This window comes from Theropithecus gelada, chromosome 3, assembly GCF_003255815.1.
Source record: "Theropithecus gelada isolate Dixy chromosome 3, Tgel_1.0, whole genome shotgun sequence".
In the NCBI taxonomy this organism is placed as follows: domain Eukaryota; kingdom Metazoa; phylum Chordata; class Mammalia; order Primates; family Cercopithecidae; genus Theropithecus; species Theropithecus gelada.
The window spans coordinates 83713109-83737754 of NC_037670.1; the positions used below are offsets into that span (position 1 = coordinate 83713109).

A 24646-nucleotide genomic window follows, 5' to 3' on the forward strand; every position below is an offset into this window, starting at 1 on the left:
CTATTGGCTGCTACAAGGTACCCATTACACCGAGGTTTTCACCAGATTTTGTGGCTTTCCTGGGGTGTTCAATGTGTGTATAAAGTTCTCTTTGAGGCATTGAAGCTGTCTTGTTCCCTCTGGTCTTCTCCCATAAATGGGTGGCAGCTCTATCGTAGTCTGTGCCTGGGATGAGCTGGAGAACAAGGGAATGATATGACTGATTCCAGAAGGGCAGTGCGCCTTGATTCCTTCTGGGGATACAGAGGAGCTCTCACCAGCCCAGTAGTGAATTCTTCAAAGAAGGATTTTTTTTTCTCCTGGGGTTCAAGCAGGGCAAGGAGCTTAGAATGACCCTCAGGGTCCTCAGTGTACCATTGCTGAAGTTGACAACTCCCTCTTTGCACCTGCCAGGCAAAGGATAGGAACTAAGGCCTGCGGATGGTGAAACTTTGTGTCCAGGTTTAGCTGTGTCTCATTTCAAAAGCCGTTGCTCATTATCACTGACAAAGTTGTGAATTTTTTTGCCATGAAATGTGTACCTAGAAGCAAGGCAGAGAATGACTGTATAAGTGTATCTATTTTTTTCCTACTAAACTTCAGAGAAATGTGGTCAAATGAGAGTAGCTTAAACAATAGTAACTGCTACCATATGTGAAATTTCTGTAAGAGGACATTGTTTCCATTTTAATATTATTCTCTGACACTGTTTGTTTTCCTCTGGAGGAGCTGATTGAAGCTGGACTTTAGCTATGAAATCTTTTTCCCTTCCTTGAGTGTAACCAAATGGCAGGTTACAGTAAGTAGGCTCCGTATGTTGTTGAAACATATAAGAAAAGAGAGATTCAGGCAAAAGACACAATTACAGGTTTTCTCTACATCCAATTTCATTGTGTTTTTACACATCTGGATAATTAACCAAACATTGCATTCTCTCTGTTTTTACAAGTACAATGTACTCCTCACGGGATTTCCATCAGGCTGGAAAAAAAAAATTGCAGACCAAGATTCAAAACTACTATTCAACTATGATGTTGAGGCCTTTTTCTCTCCTGGGAGAAATAAAAGACTGAGAGCTGAATTCTGAGATCCTTCTGATGTAGGAGGAAAATTGGAAGTTTATTGCCTCTTTAAGCTCCAGCAAATACAAGCATGTACAAACACAAGCATGTACAAACACACCCTAATACCTCTGGTCCTTCTTGTTGGAGGTCAGCTCGAAATATGGTCACCATGGGAAAAATTAACCAAGTAAGAGCAGTGCTGGAAATTGCAGCTTGAAGCTCCTTTAATAATTAGAAAGGAATAATAAGGACATCCTAAAATTCTGATGTGTTGAGTGCTAACCTAGTTTGAATTCTGTTCGATGTGTTATGTTTATCTGGCTGAGTTTCTCATTTGAAGGTCCCTGCCAAATTCTAAAATAATATGTGTTCAGATAGCCACACTTTTCCTCTTTCTTTTTAAAATGGCTTTGGTATTGCTTTGAGCTTTTATGAGGCCAGCATCTGATCCCATGTTAGAAGGTTCGTGTTAATTCACAGACTTCAGGGGCTTCATTGACCAGCTGCTGCCCACACTGGTGAACACCATGGGGAGGTCAGAGAAGCCATGGGACCAAGAGTTCTGGTTGTTGTTGCTGTTTTCATTAGAACTCAGAACAAAAGAAGTAATAGTTCATAAAATTACAGAATCACTGTTATAAGCCTAAGGGACCATATAGTCGATTTCTAATCCATAAGGCAGTCACACCTAAATTCTTCCCCCGAAATATGGGGTTCTATAAAATATATACAGGAAAAGGCAAATGAGGTAAAATAAAACATACTTGATTTATTACCCGGTTGTCTTTTGAAGTACTTAATGGTGGTCAGAGAATCATTAAATTGAGAAATAAATGATTCAAAAAGAATAAATAAGTCTGATCTTGCCAAAAAAAAAAAAACCTCTCTCAACAAGGAGAGTGAAAATAATTGAAATTTTATTACAATGTTTCAGTGTCTGTTTTCCATAAAAATAATTCTATAATTTTCTTTTCTGTGACAGCCTGAGTCACTCAACCAATGGAATGATTAATGAAAAAGGCAATGACGGATTTGTCACACTGACACAAAGCAAGGAAGTGTGTGATAGTCATTAGAAAGTTAGAAAAAAAAACTGCGAGGTTGGCAGATGTGGACTGAATATTGAAGAATTTCATTTTGGATATGGTTATAGTACTACTCATCTCACTGTTTTGTTTTTCATAAATGATCAGCTTAGCAAGCCTGGAGTAGATAAACCCAAGATGTAGTCCCACCTTAGGGGACCTCAGACTCATGGTGTATTCCAGGACCATTGACTGTCCAGCCTGGGCAACAGAGCGAGACTCCGTCTAAAAAAATAATAATGATGATAATAATAATGGTGGCTTTTTTTTTTTTAAAGAGTATCTTCTCAATAGAAAAGATTTCATTGACTGAAATGCAATTAGATATGACAAAGGGGAGCTGCGGAGACAGCCAAGCCAGGGTAGAATTCCAGCCAGGCATGTGAATGAAATGCATGGGCCCTTGTTTTCATCACTGTAAAATATTGGAAAATAATGTTCATCTTAAATTGGCTTAAAGTGGGTGAGGTAGCCTGGCTCATAGTAATGCTCAAAAACTGAGTGGGTGTTCCTTCTTAATTCCCTGTCTGGATGTATCCCAGATACCCAGATACACATGATGGTCACTGGGGGAAGGTGCCATAAAAATGCAGATGTTTCAGCCTACATTTCTCATGACTACCTACACAGCAACTTAAAGTACATGCCCTTCCATGTCAGAAAGTGTCAAGAGAGATGTTTTATTACCAGGTCTTATAACAAGAAAATTGGAGTGATAATATCACTGGAAGATAAACTTTTTAGCATTTGTACCAATTTCTGATAGGGAAAAAGCATTTAGAAGTAATGCCAGATAAGTCATTCATTTATCAAGTAAGTTTTTATTTACCTACTTTGTGCTAGGCAATGTATACATTATGGAAATCATAATCTAAGAAATGGTAAACTTTGCTCTATCATGTGTCAGTCATGGTTTCCATAATATAGTTTTGAAAGCAATTGTGACCTTTATGAGGGCAAGTTTTGTGCTTTATTCATTTTTGTGTCTCCTCAAGTATCTAGTATAATGCCTGTATTAGTTCGTTTTCACACTGCTGTAAAGATACTACGAGAGAGAGAGCATGCGCAGGGGAAACTGGCTCTTTTAAAACCATCAGCTCTCGTGAGAACTCCCTCACTATCATGAGAACAGCATGGGGGAAACTGCCCCAGTGATCCAGTCACCTCGCACCAGATCCCTTCCTCAACACGTAGGGATTACAATTGGAGATGAGATTTGGTTGAGGACACAGAGGCATACCATGTCAATGCCTTTGACAGAAGAATTGCCCAATAAACTATCATTGAATAAAGACTATATAATAATACATTTTTACTAGTAAAATGGTTACTCAGGGAAATATGCTTTTTTGTCATTTTACAGAAATTTTATTTGATAAATGTTCACTTATTGTCACTAACAAGAGAATGTAGCACAGTTAGACAACAAACCAAATTTCAGACATATGGACATATCTTTATATTACACAAGGAAGCTAAAATATACTTGCAAGTATGAATGGATAAATTGCTTTGATTCAATACTTTGTCTAAATAATTATTATTGCACAAGAGAGCTGCATCAATGAGGAGATCTTGGATAAATTACATTAATGGCTTTCTTTTATCATTGCTTGGAAGGAGTTTAGGTTTTGGAGTCAGTCAGCTCAGGTATAATTCTGGCTCTACGACTTAACCTCTCTGAGCCTCAGTGTCCTCATCTGGAAATGGGAGTAATGATATCTTCAGCATATGATTATGGTATGGATAAAATAAGAGCGTTCAGGGGTTCCCAGCCTTTGAACTTACAGACCCCCTGGAGAGCCTTGGAGATGCTGTGAACTCACAGGTATCCACATAGTGTCTCTAGTTTGTTTTGAACATAGATGCATTGCTCTTTTTCAGGTGTCTGTGGATTCATTTTAAGATTCATTCATTCAACAACTATTTATTGAGCACTAACAAATACATGCATCAGTCATAGTGAACTCAAGTAAACAAAACGGACAAATGTCCCTGTATTCACGGATCTTATATTCTAGTATGGGTAGGAGCATAACAGTATATGAGATAAGTAAGTAAAAGTTTGTTGGAGAATGATAAGTATTAAGGAAATAGGAAAGAAAAAATATAGGAAATTGAGAGAATTTGCCATATATATGGATGCCTGTGAGAAGAGCATTCCAGGTGGAGGGAACAGCTAGTCCAAAGGCCTGGCAGGCATGTGCCTGATATGTGCAAGGAATAGCGTGGAACCCAGTGGGCTGGAGAGGAATGAGCAAGAGGGTAGCAGGGGTTGAGGGTAGAGAATGGAGCAGATCATGCTAGCCCTTATGCCTTTGCTTTTGGGAAGATGGGAAGTCATTAAAGGATAAGGGCAAAAGAAGGAGGCCAATGAGGAGGCTACTGCAGTCATCCAGGCCAGAGATGATGTGATGGAGAAGGGGTTGTGGAAGACATTGGACTCTGGACAGATTTTGATAGAATAGGTAGAGCTGACAAGCTTGGCTGATTGACTTTTGTGGAATATGAGAGAAAGAGAGATATAAAGAATGGCACCAAGATTGTTGGCCTGAGCAGCAGAAAAACAGAATTAACATGAATTGAAAGGGAGGCTGCCTCAGGGTTGGGGATTGGGAGCTTTATTTTGAACGTCTGCAGTTTAATATTAGACATACAAGTGGAGATATCAAGAAGGCAACTTTTGATGGAAAGAATGCAAAATGCAAAATTATTTGAAAAATATTGCTGAGTCAATAGTAGCTCTTCCAGCACAGTCTAAAAGTAGAACTATTATCACGTTTGTTGGGGGAAGGATATCTACAAAATATTTTGACCTTGAAAAAGGACCTTGTGCTAGAAAAGGTTGGAAATAGAGATGAGTTTAAGTGAAAATTTTAGTGGCAGTAAATATTATTTTCCTTTCTACTAATGGAACATGTATTCCATTAGTACATGTTGATTTCAAAATTTGCAGCATTATCAGATTTTGAAATCTTAATTTTGAACTTGAGATTTTTTTCCCCTCTAATCTTTGAATAGAGCTTTCTGGCAAGAGACGCCTAACACATGGCAGAATTGTGTTCTCCCAAGTTATTTTATTTTGGAAGGAAATTAGAATGTTCACTTATTACATGTTCACTTGTGATTTTTTGAGCATCGAACCTGTGCATGTCATGTGGTGCTATTTGAGACGACAAAAGAATTGGAAGACAGAGGTTTTTGCTATTATGGAATCTATAATGCGGGGTTAGGAAATAGATAGTATACCTCATGTGGAAAGACTGCTCCTTCATTGTGATTTTAATTAACTTAAGTACATTTAATTTTACTAGCATCCATTTGTGATTGGCCATTTCAACATCTGTCCTTCTCAGTCTTACGCAGGGAAATATGTGCCAGCCATTGCACACCTCATCCATTCCCTCAACCCGGTGAAGGAGGAGAAGATCAACCTGAAAGGAATTGCTATTGGAGATGGATATTCTGATCCCGAATCAGTAGGTGTCTCCTTTTGACTTTCTATTTTGTCTCTTAGGGAGATTAAAAGCCTTTTTATCAGATGGAAGGCTCCTCTTAGAGGTCTAACTTGATAAGGGAAATACCGGTTGACTTTATGACTTAAATCTCTTAATTTTTACCAAATGTTTCAACGTATCGATGTACTGTGTCAGCTTACATTGGCTGTCAGTGCAAATATATGTGTGTGTGTATTGTGTTGTGTTCTGTTGTGTGTGTTGTGGGGTGTATATGTGTGTGCATGTAATTATCCTACTTGGCTAACCAGCACAAGATTAACAATTACAAAGGATTATTTCACCAAGCAAATGGGCTTCCTTAAGGTCTCTTTTTCTCCCTTTGTGGCATTGATGTGTGTCTTTTTTGTCCTCAGATTATAGGGGGCTATGCGGCATTCCTGTACCAAATTGGCTTGTTGGATGAGAAGCAGAAAAAGTACTTCCAGAAGCAGTGCCACGAATGCATAGAACACATCAGGAAGCAGAACTGGTTTCAGGCCTTTGAAGTGAGTTCTAGGGGCCTTGTGCTGCCCTTGAGCAATTAAAACCATCTGGGGAGGGGGGCGGGTCAGTAGGAACACCTTGGTGCTCAGGCATTTTTTTGTTAAGAAGGTATATCTCTGTTATTCCATTCGAGATCGGGAGGCGAGTTGAGTGGCCTTATAATAAAGAAAAGGACTGTCTGTGTTCCTTTGAATTTACTTTGGCTATATTTTAAGCCTGAGATCATCTTGGAGTGTTTATCTAACTGTGTCTTTCATTAACTGTTTTGATTTCTTTAAATACTGTGGAGGCCCTCAAGGCAGACCCTATCATATGGAAATCAGAAGAAAGGCAACCCAGGAAGTAGAGGCATATGCTTCACCATCTGCTCTAAACCATGTAGAAGAGTTTTATATCCACAAACAGGGTTTCAGCTGGGAGAAATGACCACAGTGTGTAACAAATGACATGTGACACACGTGTCGGGAACAAAGATCATAAAGTGTAGTAATTTGAAACTCTTACAAAGGGGCATTGGTATTTGTGCATATCCTTACACTGCTCACCTAAAATTAAACTTGAGAATAAACAATTATGTTCTTCACTCTTTTCTTTCTCGGTTATTTAAAGTGTAAGAATATACTAAATATTAGGATACAGGAAGTTTTTGTCTTTTTTTTTTTTTTTTTGGACAATGCAGACAGAGCTATGTGTAAACAATCTCCCTGAGAGGCTTTTTGCCACATTTACTATAGAGCCATCATGTTTGACACAGTAGTAAATGAGGCAAGGTCTGAATTTTGAGAGCTTTAATTTGTTTGTTATTAGACACATTCTGTAACAGTATATCTAATGTTGTTATTGTTATTAAAGCAGAAATCTGATATTAAGTCTTAAGAGCACTGCAGATCAGCCAGTTCAGATCGAAATAGGAGACATGCAACCTTGGAGAGAAAGTGGAGGATAACACAAAGTTATTTTTCATTTTACAAGTAGGGTGTCGGGACACTATCAGAAATCTACCAAGGCAGTGGCCACCCTTGCTGTGAATTCTGATAGCAGCTAGCTGTGCAAATGGTTGGAGCAAAGGGAGTCCTGAGCCATCCTACAGAGCTCCACCAGGCTCTCCTTTCTCTGAGTCAGGACACTAAATGTGGCTGCAAAGAGTGGATTCAGAATTTCTTGTGTAATTGTAAACACAAAGGAAGAGGGATCTCCTGGGGGACATGTAGGATCATGCTTCCACTTGCAATGATATTATTTTCAAGACTTTCTGCTGTGGTAGTCAGAGAGGGGACAAAGGAGTGAAACTTCACTATTTAGAATTAATATCAAATTTTATGTGGCATGAGACCAATTTGCAAATGAAACATTTGATATGTTTTTAAAGAAGCACACAGGGATAAAGCAATATCAAGAGCAAGAGCATTTGAGAGGCTCATATTGAGAAAAAAAGCAGAAAGATGACTGGTACATAATGTAGCAGGCTAAACACCTACAGGATTAGTGAAGCTGTAGAAAAGTTCAGGTATGTTGTGTATTCAGAGATAATGAGAACGTGACCCATGAGGTTAGAATCTATCCCAAACCGGATACATCAGAAACTGGAACCCCAAGCAGGCAAAACCTTTGAAGGCTTGGAATGTCTTTTTGACCATTGGTCCCACATCTTGAGTGATGAATTAAAACAAGACCTTTGCTTTTTCAAGGAAAATAGATAAAATGATACTTAGGACAGTAAACAATTTGTAGTTGAAATGTGTTTCAATGACTGCAAAGGAAGACTCCAACAAATCCTGAAACCCAAGGGAATATAAATGTCAGAATCTCAAGCCTAAAATGATAAAGCCTGTTTGATGCTCTGATCCTTTAAAATGATTTAATTAATCAAAGAGTAGTAACTCAGAGCTGGAGAGTACTGTAGAGATAGGTCATCTATTGTCCCTATGCATTTACATGCACACACAGACACACACACACACAGACACACACACACACAGACACACACACAGACACACACACACACACACTTACTGGTGAGGGGAGAGGATGCCGAGCCTCAGAGGATAGCAATGAATTGCCGAAGGATACACAAATGGATTGTGGCAGGCTGAGGACTGGAATTGTTCCCCGCATTTCCACCACAGTATTTCTCCTATGGTAATTTGCAGGCATTCTATAAAAATCCTGGGGTGTCTTAGATATTCTGCAAGATATAAAATGGCTGATCCGCTGTCCAGTATTACCTCCTTTTCCATGATGATTTTCTGAATCACAAAGTTCTTAACTTCACAGGTCCTAACCACCCATGTTATTTTTTGACAACAACTGACTTTTTTTTTTTTTTTTTTTTTGAGATGCAGTCTCGCTCTCTTGCCCAGGTTGGAGTGCAGTGGCAAGATCTCTGCTCACTGCAGCTCCACCTCCTGGGTTCAAGCGATTCTCCTGCCTCAGCCTCCCGAGTAGCTAGGATGACAGGCACTCACCACCACGAACGGCTAATTTTTCTTATTTTTAGTAGAGATGGGGTTTCACCTTGTTGGCTGGGCTGGTCTCAAACTCCTGACCTCAAGTGATCTGCCCACCTCGGTCTTCCAAAGTGCTGGAATTATAGCTGTGAGCCACCGCGACCAGCCAACAAATGACTTTTAACTCTTTCTAAAAGCAAAGTTATTCTTCAAGGTTGACTTTATATTTTATTTTCCCATTGGTGTTGAAGATTATTTCTAACAATGAATTTCAGAAATGATGTGTGCATTCAGAATGACCCTGGCCTATGGTGCCCCCTCTGGGTGAACAGATTAGAAAAAGCACCTCCTCTGTGGTGATGCAGTCCTGTGGGTTCAGGACTGGGCAAGCAGATGCCTCCATTGTGTGAGGATAAGAGGTGGCCAGTTCTCCAGATGCAGCCCTGAACCAGGCTGTCCAGCTCAGCAAGCAGAACTTTGGCTGGTTCCCTGTCCCTTCGCACCCCTTAGCCACAGGCATCACCATGGAGCTGCACAACCAGATGTGGGGCCCTGAGCAATGGTAGCATTGGTAGAGAATACTTACTACCACCTCCACCCACACCGCCTTCTACGGCGATAACCCTTTTCATTCTTGGCCTCTCTCCCCATGGCAATAGGAACTTGAATAAGTTCTTTCACGTTTGAAAAAGAATATGAATACAGGCCAGGCACGGTGGCTTATATCTGCAATCCCAGCACTTTGGGAGGCCGAGGCGGGTGGATCACAAGGTCAGGAGTTCAAGACCAGCCCGACCAACATGGTGAAACCCCATCTCTACTAAAAATACAAAAAAAAAAAAAAAATTAGCTGGGCATGGTGGCAGGCACCTATAATCTCAGGTACTTGGGAGGCTGAGGAAGGAGAATTGCTAGAATCTGGAAGGCAGAAGTTGCAGTGAGCTGAGATCTCGCCACTTCATTCCAGCCTGGGTGTCAGTGCGAGACTCTGTCTCAAAAAAAAAGAGGATATGAATACAATAATGAGAATATTTCTCAAACACTGAAACATGGCCAGAAGGAATTGGCAAGTAGGAAGCATTGCAGGCTGACTGCTGGGAGCCAGTGAGTGCGTGGTTGAGTGTGCAGGCTCAGGAGTTGTGGCCTGATCATCTCACCTCTGACGTTATTAGTGGGGTATCCTTGGCAAGTTGCTTAAACTCATGTGTCTCAGTTTTCTCACCCATAAAATTAGAATAATAATACCTTATCTGATAAGAGACCTAACTTTGTACCTGATAGATTGTTTTTAAGATGTGCTGACTTCATTTCTTAGAATCCTTTCATAAGAACTCCTTACAACGTAATATCATCATCAACAACCCCCCTCCATGTCTTCAGCCTCTTGCTTTGCCGGAAACCTGGCTCTCCCCTGATGATGCTGCAGTCCTTGTGGTCCTCTTGAGTGGGGGCTGTTCTCTCTCTTAGTTTCTCTGTATCTCTTGGTTCATAGGTGGAGTAGGTGTCTTCCTTGCTTATCATGTGACTTTCAGATCATGTTCCCTGCCTCCTCCTAAAGCATTGAGCTTTGACTCTCCTGTCCTCAGACAGGGCCTCTGACCACTTCCAATTGTGTCTGTCTACCAACCCCTGGTTACTCTCTCTCATTTGAATAGCTGAGCTCCTTCCTCCCTGTCGCTCTCTCCAGCATTATTCTTGTCATAATTCCTGGTAACTGCAGGATCCACATTGATCATCCTTTTAGGATGTGGTCCTTGGTGCCTCAGCCTCCTGTTTTTCAATGATCATGTTCTCCTCTTCATCTTAGCTGCTGATTCTCATACCCTAAAAAGCTGGCAGCTGATCCACAATCACACATTCAAACATCTTTCTCCAACTACCACCTCCTGTCCTAGCTCTCTTCTGCTAATGTACCAGTCTTACAGCCCTGCACCCTCACTACCTTTCAATCCATTGATCCTCCTGCCTCTCCACTATCTCTAACACCCTTAAGTCTCCATTTCTCTAATTACCTGTCTTCAACCCAGGGTCAGTCATTCCATACATTTCCAAGCCCAAACCTCTTTTGCACTTCTTCCGACTCCTTTGGCTGAATCACAGCCCTGGCTCAATCTCCCCCTCTGCCAGGCTGTGCTTGTCTCCATGTAGCTGACAATGGCTGGAGGAAAGCATGCAACCATGCTGATTGCTCTCCCCCTCAGCTGGTGACTGGGTTTTTTAATGTCAGCCCAAAGATAACTTCCACCAGCTCCAGAAACCTGGAGCTGCACCTTATCCTGCGTCTTCTCTCCATGTCATCTGGTGAGCAGTTCGTGATCCATGTTAAGGCACCCTTCCCACAAGGTTTACTTCCATAGGCAAGGCCTTTGAGCTCGCTGTGCCCTCTGCCTGGAACCTTCCTTCCCCTAGATGTCTGCGTGGCTTTATTCCTCTCATCCAACATGTCTTTACTCAAATGTCACCTTCTAAGTGAGATCCTCTGTGACCTCCTCTCCACAGTGTCCCATACACACATGCACACGCATGATACTTCCTACTCCTCTTTAGTTTTCTCCTTACCATTCCCTAACATACTCAAGAGTTTGTCACTGTCTACCACATGACGTAATTTACTTAGAAATGCTTATTGTCCCCCGCCTAGAATGAAAGCTCTATGGGGGAGGACCATTGATCTGTTTTGTTGATGGCCGTTTCTCCAGTGCCATGGCAGTGTCTAGCACAGAGAATATGCACAATAAGTGGGCACTGGATGAAACAATAGAGGAATGAAAAAGTTGTTGAATAAAGGAAATGACAAATGTCTGTACATTTTTACCCACGCTGATGTTTTCTTTCTCTCTTTCTCCCTCTCTCCCAACCTAGATACTGGATAAACTACTAGACGGCGACTTAACAAGTGATCCTTCTTACTTCCAGAATGTTACAGGATGTAGTAATTACTATAACTTTTTGCGGTGCACGGTAATGACAACATTTTAAAAACCATAATAATGTTTGCTTAAAACTTTTGGCAAAACCGAACTTCCTTTGATTTGGGAAATATTATAGATGACTTTATACTAGACCAGCACGTCCAAACCGTTTTGCATGATGTGGTCTACTAACCCGTAGGATCTTTTCCTCATCAGTGTTGTATATGTTATAATCTGACCACTGAGAATGTGTGATATTTCAGATAACTCAAAACAACTTCTGATTAACATAATTTCCCCCCAGTAGAGCTTGTTATAGAGACTTTTTTGTGAAGGACACAGGCTGGGATTAGAGTTCTGGGTCTCAGGTCCCGGAGCTTCAAGTCTGTTTACGAGTCTCTTGAAAATGCCCACATTCTTTGTTCTGTACTTAAGACACTTGGATAATCAAAACTGCCAAAGCCTTAATGAAAATATTTGCTTTGTCTTACTTTTAACTTAAGAGGTTTAATGCATTTAGTATGGCCCTTACTTCAAGCCTTCTGGAATATTTCTCAAAGTATTCAAGTAGTTGTTTCATAAAAGTAGACCAAAGTTGGTATCTTTTGTGTAGAATTAGTCAAACAGAAGGAGCCAAAGTAGGTGTTTGAATTTGTATAATCTTTGTCTAATGCTTATGACAATGCATTCTGTTTTTTAAATTGCCTGATTTATGAACTAGTTTGTAAATAAAGTATGTTAGTTTCAGTGGAATTCGCCAGTGCTGCAGTTTTGGATTTAGGTTCTACCAAGAGAAAAACATGTGGTAGACAAGACAGAAACAAAATTTGTGATATCTTTTTTTCTTTACAACATAATATATTCATAGTTAGCAAAAATTGTTGATGAAGCACAGAGTTGTCAAACTCAAACTTTAACAGTTTTTTAAATCCTTGTGTAACTGTTTTTTTAAAAAAGCATTTACTCCTTTCTTTCAGTATAATGATTATTATAGAGACTTTATTGCAGTTTTTTTTTTAAAATGAGCTTCATGGACAACTTTTCTTCTGTCTTGTGTCCTTCATAAAGCATCATCTCTTTTCACATTTGACATCTTTTCCCCTTTATTATAGTTAATCCAGTTTTGTGTGTGTGTGGTTTTAATAAACAGCAGACCACAGAAAAGAAATTCTTGGCTTTAAATCCAGCAGGCCACCACCCTGGCCCTTGTGATCCATTTCACCTTCTTTCCAAAGAACCACCAACAAGGAGTGAATCGATTTTGATAATCTCACCTCTTTTATTTTCTCAATCTTTGCCTCTAGAGGGGTTGCTAATGGGAGTCACAGATTGCAAAATATTAGTTTCTGCAAAGGAAAATCCTGTATTTGCTCTAAGAGTATCACGTCATTCAGATTTCCCGTTAGTAAAAAGATTCCACCTAAATTACCTCGAAACCTCTGAGTTAAAATTTCAAGAATGGCGACAAGTTAATAGTCCCATCACATTTGTTCCTGTTGTATATTATGAGACATTCACAGCTTTTCCCAACGTGCTGTTCCTGCCAGCAATCATGTTCCCTATGTCTTTCCGATGCCCTCTTCTGCCAGGAACCTGAGGATCAGCTTTACTATGTGAAACTTTTGTCACTCCCAGAGGTGAGACAAGCCATCCACGTGGGAAATCGGACTTTTAATGATGGAACTGTAGTTGAAAAGTACTTGCGAGAAGATACAGTACAGTCAGTTAAGCCATGGTTAACTGAAATCATGAATAATTATAAGGTAAGAGAGCTACTTCAGTTATTATTTTAGGAACTTTCAGATTACCAAGAGCAGAGGTGATTTGTAATTTGAGTCCTGCCTTTTTTTTTTAAAAACTTTTATGATGTGTCACTAACATAAATACCAACCCCTTCTTTGTTTGATTTCCAATTCAAAGTTTTATATTGTTCCTTTTAATTTAACCTCTTTTGCCGGGCGTGGTGGCTCATAACTGTAATCCCAGTGCTTTGGGAGCCTGAGGTGGGTGGATCACCTGAGGTCAAGATTTTGAGACCAGCCTGGCCAACAAGGTGAAATCTCATCTCTACTAAAAAATACAAAAATTCGCTGGGCATGGTGGCGGGTGCCTGTAATCCCAGCTACTTGGGAGGCTGAGGCATGAGAATCACTTGAACCCGGGAGGCAGAGGTTGCAGTGAGCCGAGATTGCACTCCAGCCTGAGCAACAGAGCAAAAACTCAAAAAAATTAAATTAAAATAAAATAAAATAAAATAATTTAACCACTTTCCCCTGATCATTCCTTAAAATGAAGTTCCCTTTGTCACATACCATTTCTTATCCTTTCTTGAGAAAGGAAGAGTTGCAGAGCCAAAAAGATGACTGACCGTGTGTAAGAGCCAGATTTCTGTTATGTATTGCTTTGTCACTTTAATCCCAATGACGTCAGGGATCAATGAAATCAACTGGTTATTCTAAAAATGCATTTTACCTAATGATTGTATTCATTTACTTTACCCAGCCACAGTGTTTTGAGTCTCTCCTTAGGCTGTGAGGTTGAAATGATGAATGAGAAAGGGTCCTTGTTTGGAAGTAGGTCAAGTCAAGCCACTGTGCTGTCTGGTTTAAATGCTCTGCCTCTGCTGCTGGAGGTGCCAGTGGAGAGAGAGGTCACAGAAAAGGAGCCCTGGAGGTTCAGGCAAAGAGGCATGGGCCCTAGAACTCCCACTGGGAGGGAGGACACCAAGAGCAAGTGACATGGGGAAAGTCATCCTGTGTATTATTTCTTTCCTGGTACTACACTCTCAGCTCCTCCTCTGGTCCTCCAGTGCTGTTAGCCTTTGCCCGAGGGATCGTCTCTGGGGCAACTCTGAAGGATGCCTGTACTAATGATTGGGGAGACCACCACTGAGTGATCCACTTCCTCCCTATATCCTTTTTTGAATGAACAAAAAACAGGGCAGTCAGCTGCCCATAGGATTTTTGAATGAATTAGAAAAAAGGCATCCTCTCCTCAAGATACTTTATTTCCATCTTTCAGAAATTGTCCTGATAACTAAGGTTTTACCTTAGTTAAAACCAGACTCTTTACTGCCATTTGCTGGCATGATGAATATTCATTTCTATAATGTCTGTATTAGGAATGGTGTCTCTTATTAATGTTCAGTGCACAATCTGCAATACCATCCAGGGAGTCCCTGGCCAATGCACCCTAACTAGACTGTGGTTTAGAATATGCCAGACCTAGGAGGCCCATTTTCGGGTCCTGCTCCTAGTACAGTGTTGGACACATAACCATTGTTGAAAATCGTCTGAGACCAATGCTATGCCAAGTCTACAAACCCATTATAAACCTGCAAAACTTGATGATATACTTACTTTCTAGGAAAGAAAGGGTTTAACTAGGTCAGGCCAGCATTTCAGCCATCCTTATGTTTGGTTTACTTGGGTGCAGGTAGTGACCCTTAGTGCTTGCTGCTTCAAGCCTTCTCAGAGCACCTCCAGAAGGTACTGCTGTTTGTCCTTTTCTCTGAGCTCTCGGAATGCATTGTCTTTACCCCCATAGTTGTACATGGCATACTCTAATGTGCAGACTCTCAGTCTGACACCCATACCACCACCAGCCTGGAGCAGATGTCAGGAATGAATGAATGAATGATTAGTGCTGTATCAAAAATATATCTATAAACCTGTCCATAATCCATTAGGTGCTTATTATCCACAAATTTGTTAAACCAGAAAGAGGTTAGCATTCATGTCTTAAAGATGATGTTCTGTAATGTGATGTTAAGGAACGGAAAGAGTGAGTTTTTTTGAGAGGAGAGCAGATAAGGAAGTTCGGTATGTGTTATTTGCACCCTTGGGAGATATATTTTCTCACTGTACAAACCTTTTTTTTTTTTTTGAGATGGAGTTCTTGTTGCCCAGCTGTAGTGTAGTGGCGCAGCTGGCTCACTGCAACCTCCAACTCCTGAGTTCAAGCAATTCTCCTGCCTCAGCCTCCCGAGTATCTGGGATTACAGGCATGTGCCACCATGTCCAGTTAATTTTGTATTTTTAGTAGAGATGAGGTTTCTCCATGTTGGTCAGACTGATCTCAAACTTCTGACCTCAGGTGATCCACCTGCCTTGGCCTTCCAAAGTGCTGGGATTACAGGCATGAACCACCACACCTGGCCTCACTGTACAAATTTAACTAGAATATGATTCCTTTGTCAGCCATGTGGGGATAGGGTGGAACAAACAGCTTATCTGATGACATAAACTCTCTTTATGTTTTGATTGATAAAGGAGAATATGTTGATTAGAGATGAACCTGCATTTTTATATTTAAACATCTCTGTCTCTCTTGCCCATGTATCCTAAACCTACCACTATGAATTCCAATAAAATCTTGGCTCACTGCAAACTCCGCATCCCAGGTTCAAGCGATTCTCCTGCCTCAGCCTCCCCAATAGCTGGGATTACAGGCGCATGGCACCATGCCTGGCTAATTTTTTTTTTTCGTATTTTTAGTAGAAACGGGGTTTCACCATGTTGCCCAGGCTGGTTTCAAACTCCTGACCTCAAGTGATCCACCCGCCTCATCCTCCCAAATTGCTGGGATTACAGGCGTGAGCCACCGTGCCCGGCATAAACTTTTCAACTCTGAATCGGTTGCTAGAAAAAGAAGAGTTTATTGGTATAGATAAACCATATTTCCATAAAGAAACAGAACAAAATATGCCATCAATCTAATGCAGACCAAAAAGTGGCTGATGCTAAAACAGACAGCATGTTCACTCACGCAGCTGGCAAAGCCCTCAGGATAGTGATTATCTTTGGCTTGTCTGTTAATGATGTTGAACCTCAATGTTCAGAACAGGAATCAGAACAACCTAGGTTGGCTTAAAACATTAGTACCATTAAAGTCATATTTATGTAAGACTCGGTACTAATTTGTCATAGAAAATAGCATGCCGGTTTCTATTCATAGGAAGTAGAGATCTTTTTCGAGCACTGGGTTCATTTTAGCCAGTGAGGAGCATCTCTAATGGTTGAAGGAAGACCTTCCTGGGTTTCTAGAATTATGTTTTCATGTACTTTTTATATAAAAATTAGCTTCTCTGTAAACTATGTTAGTTTCTATGTAAACTACATGAAAACATAATCCTTTTCTTACAATGATATACAGGAGGTGCATACTCAAATTTTCCTTTCAGTAATTTCAGATGTTTGGATGGTAAATTGAAATATATTGGCAGTTTCCAAAATAACTAGAATGAGAAACAATCTGTTGGACTATTTGAATTCTTTGTGACTGAATGAGGTCAAAACATGATCAGGACTTTTAGGAGTTAGCTGGTTAATACAGTATGGTGGTTATGAACATGTTCTTTAGTTGCACATCTTGAGTTTGAGTTCTGGTTATGCCACTCACTGGCTATGCTCCTTTGGGACAGGAAACTTAAACTCTCTGCGCTTTGGCTTCCTTCTCTATAAAACAAGAATAAAAACAGTATTTATGTGTGAGTTTCTGTGAGGTTTAAATGAGATTGTGTATGTAAACACACTTAGAAGAGTGCCTGGTGGTTAGAAGGTGCTTATTTATTTATATATAAGCTATTACCAAAAATGTTCAACAAATTTTTAAAAGCCTTTGAGTTCTTGCTACATTCAAAAGTTATGCAAGAAACCCTGGAAAACAGAAATAAAAAAGAATGGGCAGGCTTCCTGTTTCCAGTCCAGTGTGTAAGGAGCTTAGAAGTCTCCACTCCATTGTAACAACAGTAAAAAGCCAAACAAACTGAAATACAATCAAGAACTCTTTTTAGATTTGTCGAAACCGAGGTCACAGTAGAGAGAGAGGTGAATATGGGGAGTCACAACTTAACAGGAGCAAACCCATAAGTAGAACCCTCCATGGAAACAAATGCTGAGGCAGGAAAACCTGAACTGTAATTGGTAAATTACTAGAGGCTCCATAGGGACCTGTCTCAGAGTTTAAAACACCATGGGTGGGGTGAGGACTCAGCCAAAGGTCATTTGTAAATGACCTTTTTTATGTTGAGGGACTTTTCTTGTATACGCAAACTGTTGAGAGTTTTTATCAAAAAAGGATGTTGGATTTTGTTGAATACTTCCTGTGTCAATTGAGATGATCATGTGGTTTTGTCTTTCAGTCTGTGATGTGTCACTTTGATTGACTTACCTATGTTAAACCAGTCTTGCCTGCTACGGGTAAATCCCACTTGATCATACTGTAGAATCTTTTTGATGTATTGTTGAATTTGATTTGCTAATATTTTATTGATAATTTTTGCATGAATGTCAGAGTTACTGCCTTGCAGTTTTCTTTTTTCTTATGATATCTTTGCCTGGCTTAGGAATCAAGATAATACTTGCCAAAACATCTATGATTAACATACTAAGGATTTTAATGGAAAAAGTAGACAACCTGCAAGAACAGATGGATATTGAAAATAGAGATATGGAAATTATAAGAATCAAAAGGAACTGTTAGAGATCAAAAACACTGTAACAGAGATAAAGAATGTCTTTGGTGGGCTCACTATCAGACTGGACACAGCTCAGCTAAGAGTAGCATGAGGATGCAATAAATAGAAGCTTCCAAAACTGAAAAGTAAAGAGAACAACGACTTAAAAAAGTTTTTTTTGACTAGCCTTAACTGTAGGACAACTACAAAAGATGTAACATACCATAAAGGGAATACCAGAACAAGAAGAAAGAGAAGGAAATGGAAGCCATATTTAAAGCAATAATGATTGCAAACTTTCCCAGATTAATGTAAAACACCAAACCACAGATCCCAGAAGCTCAGAAAACATGGAGCCAGATAAATGTCAAAATCAAATAACCAAGAAAAGGAGGCAAGTCATATGGAAACTTCAAAAAAACAAAGATAAAGAAAAAAAGTCTCAAAAGAAGCCAAAGGGGAGAAAAACCTTACCAATAGAGAAGCAAAGGTAAGAATTACGTCTAGGTTCTCCTCAGAAATCATGCCAACAAGAAGAGAATGGAGTGAAATATTTGAAGTCCTGAGAGAATAAAACCCACCAACTTAGAGTTCTGCACCCTGCAAAAGTATTCCTCAAAAAGTGAAAGAGAAATAAAGACTGTCTCAGACAAACAAAAATTGAGGGAATTTGTTGCTAGTAGACCTGCTTTGTAAGAAATGTTAGAATAAGTTTTCAAAGAGAAGATAAGTGATATAGGTCAGAAACTCACATCTGTATAAAGAAAAGAGCATTGGATAATGACTGAATGAAGATGACATGATTATGTAGAAAATCCAAAAGAATCAACAAAAAAACCTCTTGGAATTAATAAGTGATTAATCATAACAAGGTTGCAGGATATAAGGTTAATATATAAAAGTTAATCACTTTCCTATGTACTCCCAATAAACAAGTAAAATTTGAAACTAAAACACAGGACTATTTATATTAACACCCTTCAAAAATGAAATACTTAGGTATAAATGCAACAAAATATGTATAAGATCTATATTAGGAAAACTACAAAACTCTGATAAAAGACATTAAGAACAACTAATAGTTGGGGAAATATTTTGTGTTCATGGATAGGAAGACTCAATATTGTCAAGATGTCAGTTCTTCCCAACTTGATCCATGGATTCAATACAATCCCAATCAAAATATCAGTAACATTTTATAGACAAGGATAAATTGTTCTAAAGTTTCTATGGAGAGGCAAAAGACACAGAATAACCAACACAATATTGAACAAGAGGAATAAAGTTGGAAGATTGACATTACCCAACTTCAAGGTTTACCATAAAGCTACAATAATTAAGATATTATTTATTGTAATAATTAAGAATGGCATTGGCAAAAGAATAGGCAAATAGATTGATGGACTAGAATAGAGGGCCCGGAAATACACCCACATAAATATAGTCAACTGATCTTTGATAAAGGAGCAAAGATAATACAATGTAGCAAAAATAGTCTTTACAACAAATGGCACAGGAACAAATGGATATATCCACATACAAAACAAAATAATGAATCTAATCACAGATCTTACACCCCTCACAAAAATGTTCTCAGAATGGATTATAGACCTAAAGGTAAAACATAAAACTATAATACTTGTAGACATTAATTTAGGAGAAAATCTAAATGACCTTGGATATGGTGTTGATGTTTCAGATACAATGCTAAAGGAACAATCCATGAAAGAAATAATTGAGAAATTGGACATCATTAAAATTAATAACTTCTGCTTTACAAAAAACAATGTCAAGTAAATGAGAAGATAAGCCACAGACTGGGAGAAAATGTTTGCAGAAGACACATCCAATAATGGACTGTTAACCAAAATATGTTTTTAAAAACCCTTGTAGCTCAACAATAAGAAAATGAACAACCCAATTTAGGAATGGGCAAAAGACCTGGGGACCTAGCCAGTGAAAATATACAGATGGTGAGTAAACATATGAAAAGATGTTGACTGGGTGCCAGTGGCTCATGTCTATAATCCCAGCACTCCAGGAGGCCAAGGTGAGAGGATCACCCAGGAATTTGAGACCAGCCTGGACAACATAGAGAGACCCTGTCTCTACAAAATAAAAATAATTAATAAATTAATTAGCTGGATGTGGTGGTATGCACCTGTAGTCATGGCTACCTAAGAGGCTGAGGTGGGTGGATTGCTTGACCCCAGGAGTTCAAGATTGCAGCAAGTCATGACTGCCACCACACTCTAGCCTAGGCAACAGAGACCCTGTCTCAAAAAAAAAAAAAAACAAAAGGAAGAAGAAAAGGAAAAGGTGTTCAACATCATATGTCATTAGGGTATTACAAATTAAAGTACAAATTAAAGTCATGAGATACCACTTCCAGACCTATTAGAATAGCCAAAATCCAAAATACTGACAACACTAAATGCTTGCAAGGATGTGGAGCAGTAGGAACTCTCATTCTGGTGGGAATGCGCAAAATGATACAGCCACCTTGGAAGACAGTTTGAAAATTTCTTACAAAATTTAATATACTCTTACTATACCATTCAGCAGCCATGCTCTTTCGTATTTACCCAAATGAATTGTAAGCTTGTGTCCACACAAAAATCTGCACAGCGATATTTATAACAGCTTTATTCATAATTGCCTGTTATATACAGTAAGCAGTGGGAAAGAGAAAATTAATTCATATTTCAGCTGGTTTTAATGAAATTGAAAAATAGCAAAAAGCAAAGACAATGTTTTAGAAGTCCAGAAAGAAAAGGCAGGCCATCTACAAAAGGTGGACAATCAGACTGACAGACTTGTCAATGACAGCAATGGAAGGCATAACATCTTCATAGTACTAAAATGAGATAATAAGCTAGAACTATATTTCAAGTAAAATGGTAGAATAAAAGTATTTTCAGATTTAACAAAAAAATTATTTCAAGTGCATTTAGAATCAACAGATTTTCACTAAAAGAGCTTCTAAAGAATATATTTTTTATATTCTTTATAAAATGAATTATTCCAGAATTATTCCAGAAAGAAAATCTGAGCTATGAGAAGAAATACTAACTATAGAAGAAATAATATTTTATCAATTTTAATTTTCTGGTTTTGATCATTGTACAATGGTTGTGTAAAATGTTAACATTTGTGAAGGCTATGTAAAGGGTATACTATTTATTTAACAGATTTCATTTGTTTTGTTTTGTGACAGGATCTTGCTCTATCACCTAGGCTGGAGTGCAGTGGTGTGGTCATATGTACTGTCTCAAACTCCTAGGCTCAAGCTATCCTCCAGCCTCAGTCCCCCAGGTAGCTGGGACTACAGGCATGTGCTGGCTAATGTTGTTGGTTTTTCTTTTTTCTTATTCTTTTTTTTTTTGTAGAAATGGAGTTTTGTTCTGTTGCCCAGGGTGGTCTCAAACTCCTGGCTTCAAGCAGGCCTCCCACCTCAGCCTTCCAAAGTGCTGGGATTACAGGTGTGAGCCACTGCAACCAGCCTCTGTAACAGATTTACTGAGATATAATTTACATACCACAGAATTCACTCATTTCAAATGTACAAGTTAGTGGTTTTTGCAACTGCAGTTTTCTCTGCAGCCATTACCACTATCTAATTTCTGAACACCTTCATCGTATCTGAAAGAAAAAAGAAAAAAATCCCCTATCCATTAGCAATGATTTCTACTTCCTCTTCCAGCCCCTGGCAGCCACTAATCTACTTTCTGTCTGTATGGATTTGCCTATTTTGCATATTTCATATAAATGAAATTGTGCAGTGTGTGGCCTTTTGTAACTGTTTCTTTCACTTTATATGTTTTCAGGGTTCATACATGTTATAGCATGTTCATTCTTTTTACTGCTAAATAATATTCCTGTGTATGGTTATACCACATTCTATTCATCCGTTCATTTATTGATGGACATTTGGCATGTTTCCATTTTTTGGTTATTGTGAAAAATGCTGCTATGAATATTCATGTACAGTGTTGGTGTGAATATGTGTTTTCCATTCTCTTGGGTAGATAGATGCCTAAGAGTGGAATTACTGGGTCATATGTTAAATCTATATTTAACATTTTGAAGAACTGCCAAACTGTTTATTGCAAAGTATCTGGGCCATTCTACAATTCTACCAAAATGGATGAGTTCCGATTTCTCCATATCCTTGTCAGCACTTGTTAGTGTCTGACATTTTGATTCTAGCCCTCCTAGTGATTTAAAGTGCTATTTCGTTGGGCTTTGATTGGCATTTCCCTAATGACGAACGATGAGCATCTTTCTATGTGCTTTTTATTGTTCATTTTTATGTTTTTTGGAGAAATGTCTATCCAAATACTTTGCCTGTTAATTGGGTTGCTAATTAATTGAGTTATTTGTTTTTTATTATTGAGGTGTAAGAGTTTTTTTTTTTTTTTTTTTTTTTTGAGATGGAGCCTTGCTCTGTCACCCAGGCTGGAGTGCAGTGGTGTGATCCTGGCTCACTGCAACCTCCGCCTCCCAGGTTCAAACAGTTCTCCTACCTCAGCCTCCTGAGTAGCTGGGATTACAAGTGCATGTTACCACGCCTGGCTGATTTTTTGTATTTTTCGTAGAGACGGGGTTTCACCGTGTGAGCCAGGACGGTCTGAATGTCCCGACCTCATGATCCGCCCGCCTCGGCCTCCCAAAGTGCTGGAATTACAGGCATGAGCCACCTCACCCAATCTGAGAGTTCTTTATATATTCTGAATACAAGTCGCTTATCAGATATTATTTTTTTCCTATTCTCTGGGTTGTCTTTTTATTTTCTTGATGTTGCCCATCAAAGTCCAAAAGTTTTAATTTTGATAAAATCCAATTTGTGTTTTATTTCATCACTTATGCTTTTGTTTTTTTGGTTTTTTTTTTTTGAAGTGAATCTTAATTTTATTTCATTTTAGTCAAGTTAAAAATAGGTTTAAAAACTAATACTCACGTTGGTTATTGGAAAACATCCAAGTATTCACAATTTAGGTGTGAATCAACTCTTTTTTTCTGTCTCTATTTTATAAAACTTTTTTTTCTCCAAAGGTTATTGGGGTACAGGTAGTATTTGGTTACATGAGTAAGTTCTTTAGTGGTGATTTGTGAGATTTTGGTGCACCCATCACCCGAACAGTATACAACACACCCTATTTGTAGTCTTTTATCCCTTTCCGCCCTCCCACCCTTCCCCCAAAGTCCCCAAAGTCCATTGTATCATTCTTATGCCTTTGTGTCCTCATAGCTTAGTTCCCACATATCAGTAAGAACATATGATGTCTGGTTTTCCATTCCTGAGTTACTTCACTTAATAGTCTCCAATCTCATCCAGGTCGCTGCAAATGCCATTAATTCATTCCTTTTTATGGTTGAGTAGTATTCCATTTTGTATGTGTATATATACACCACAGTTTCTTTATCCACTTGTTGGTTGATGGGCATTTGGGTTGCTTTTGGTTCCACGATTTTGCAATTGCGAGTTGTGCTGCTATAAACCTGTGTGCAAGTGTCTTTTTCATATAATGACTTCTTTTCCTCTGGGCAGATACCCAGTAGTGGGATTGCTGGATCACATGGTAGTTCTTTTAGTTCTTTAAGACACCTCCACACTGTTTTCCATAGTGACTGTACTAGTTTACATTCCCACCAGCAGTGTAGGAGTGTTCCTTGATCACTGCATCCATGCTAACGTCTACTATTTTTTGATTTTTTGATTATGGCCATCCTTGCAGGAGTGAGGTGGTATTGCATGGTGGTTTTAATTTGCATTTCCCTAATCATTAGTGATGTTGAGCGTTTTTTCATGTTTGTTGGCTATTTGTATATCTTCTTTTGAGAATTGTCTATTCATGTCTTTAGCCCACTTTTTGATGGGATTTTTTTCTTACTGATTTATTTGAGTTTGTTGTAGATTCTGGATATTAGTCCTTTATCAGATGTACAGATTGTGAAGATTTTCTCCCACTCTGTGGGTTGTCTGTTTACTCTCCGGACTGTTCCTTTTGCCGTGCAAAAGCTCGTTTGTTCAATTAAGTCCCAGCTATTAATCTTTGTTTTTATTGCATTTGCTTTTGGGTTCTTGGTCATTAAATCCTTGCCTAAGCCAATGTCTAGAAGAGTTTTTCCAATGTTATCTTCTAGAATTTTTATAGTTTGAGGTCTTAGATTTAAGTCCTTAATCAATCTTCTGTTAATTTTTACATAAGGTGAGAGATGAGGATCCAGTTTCATTCTCCTACATGTGGCTAGCCAATTATCCCAGCACCATTTGTTGAAAAGGGTGTCCTTTCCCCACTTTATGTTTTCATTTGCTTTGTCGAAGATCATTTGGCTGTAAGTATTTGGGTTTATTTCTGGGTTCTCTATTCTGTTCCATCAGTCTGTGTGCCTATTTTTATACCAGTACCACACTGTTTCGGTGACTGTGGCCTTATAGTATGGTTTGAAATCAGGTAGTGTGGTGCCTCCAGATTTGTTCTTTTTGCTTAGTCTCACTTTGGCTATGTGGGCTTTTTGTTGTTGTTGTTCCATATGAATTTTAGAATTGGCTTGTTGAATTCTGTGAAGAATGATGGTGGTATTTTGATGGGGATTGCATTTAATTTGTAGATTGTTTTTGGCAATATGGTCATTTTCACAATATTGATTCTACCCATCCATGAGTATGGGATGTGTTTCTATTTGTCTTGTCTATT

At 38.9% G+C, this 24646-nt stretch overlaps 1 protein-coding gene across 5 annotated transcripts in view; it reads left to right on the top strand.

Moving 5' to 3' along the window:
- CPVL (carboxypeptidase, vitellogenic like) overlaps positions 1-24646 on the top strand; it is a 204851-nt gene that overhangs the window by 117904 nt on the left and 62301 nt on the right. For all 5 annotated transcript variants that reach the window (XM_025378603.1, XM_025378602.1, XM_025378601.1 and 2 more), the window contains 4 exons: positions 5485-5607; positions 6000-6131; positions 11439-11537; positions 13078-13251. In XM_025378603.1, coding sequence (XP_025234388.1) covers positions 5485-5607; positions 6000-6131; positions 11439-11537; positions 13078-13251 — 528 coding nt within the window. The remainder of the gene's footprint in view (positions 1-5484; positions 5608-5999; positions 6132-11438; positions 11538-13077; positions 13252-24646) is intronic.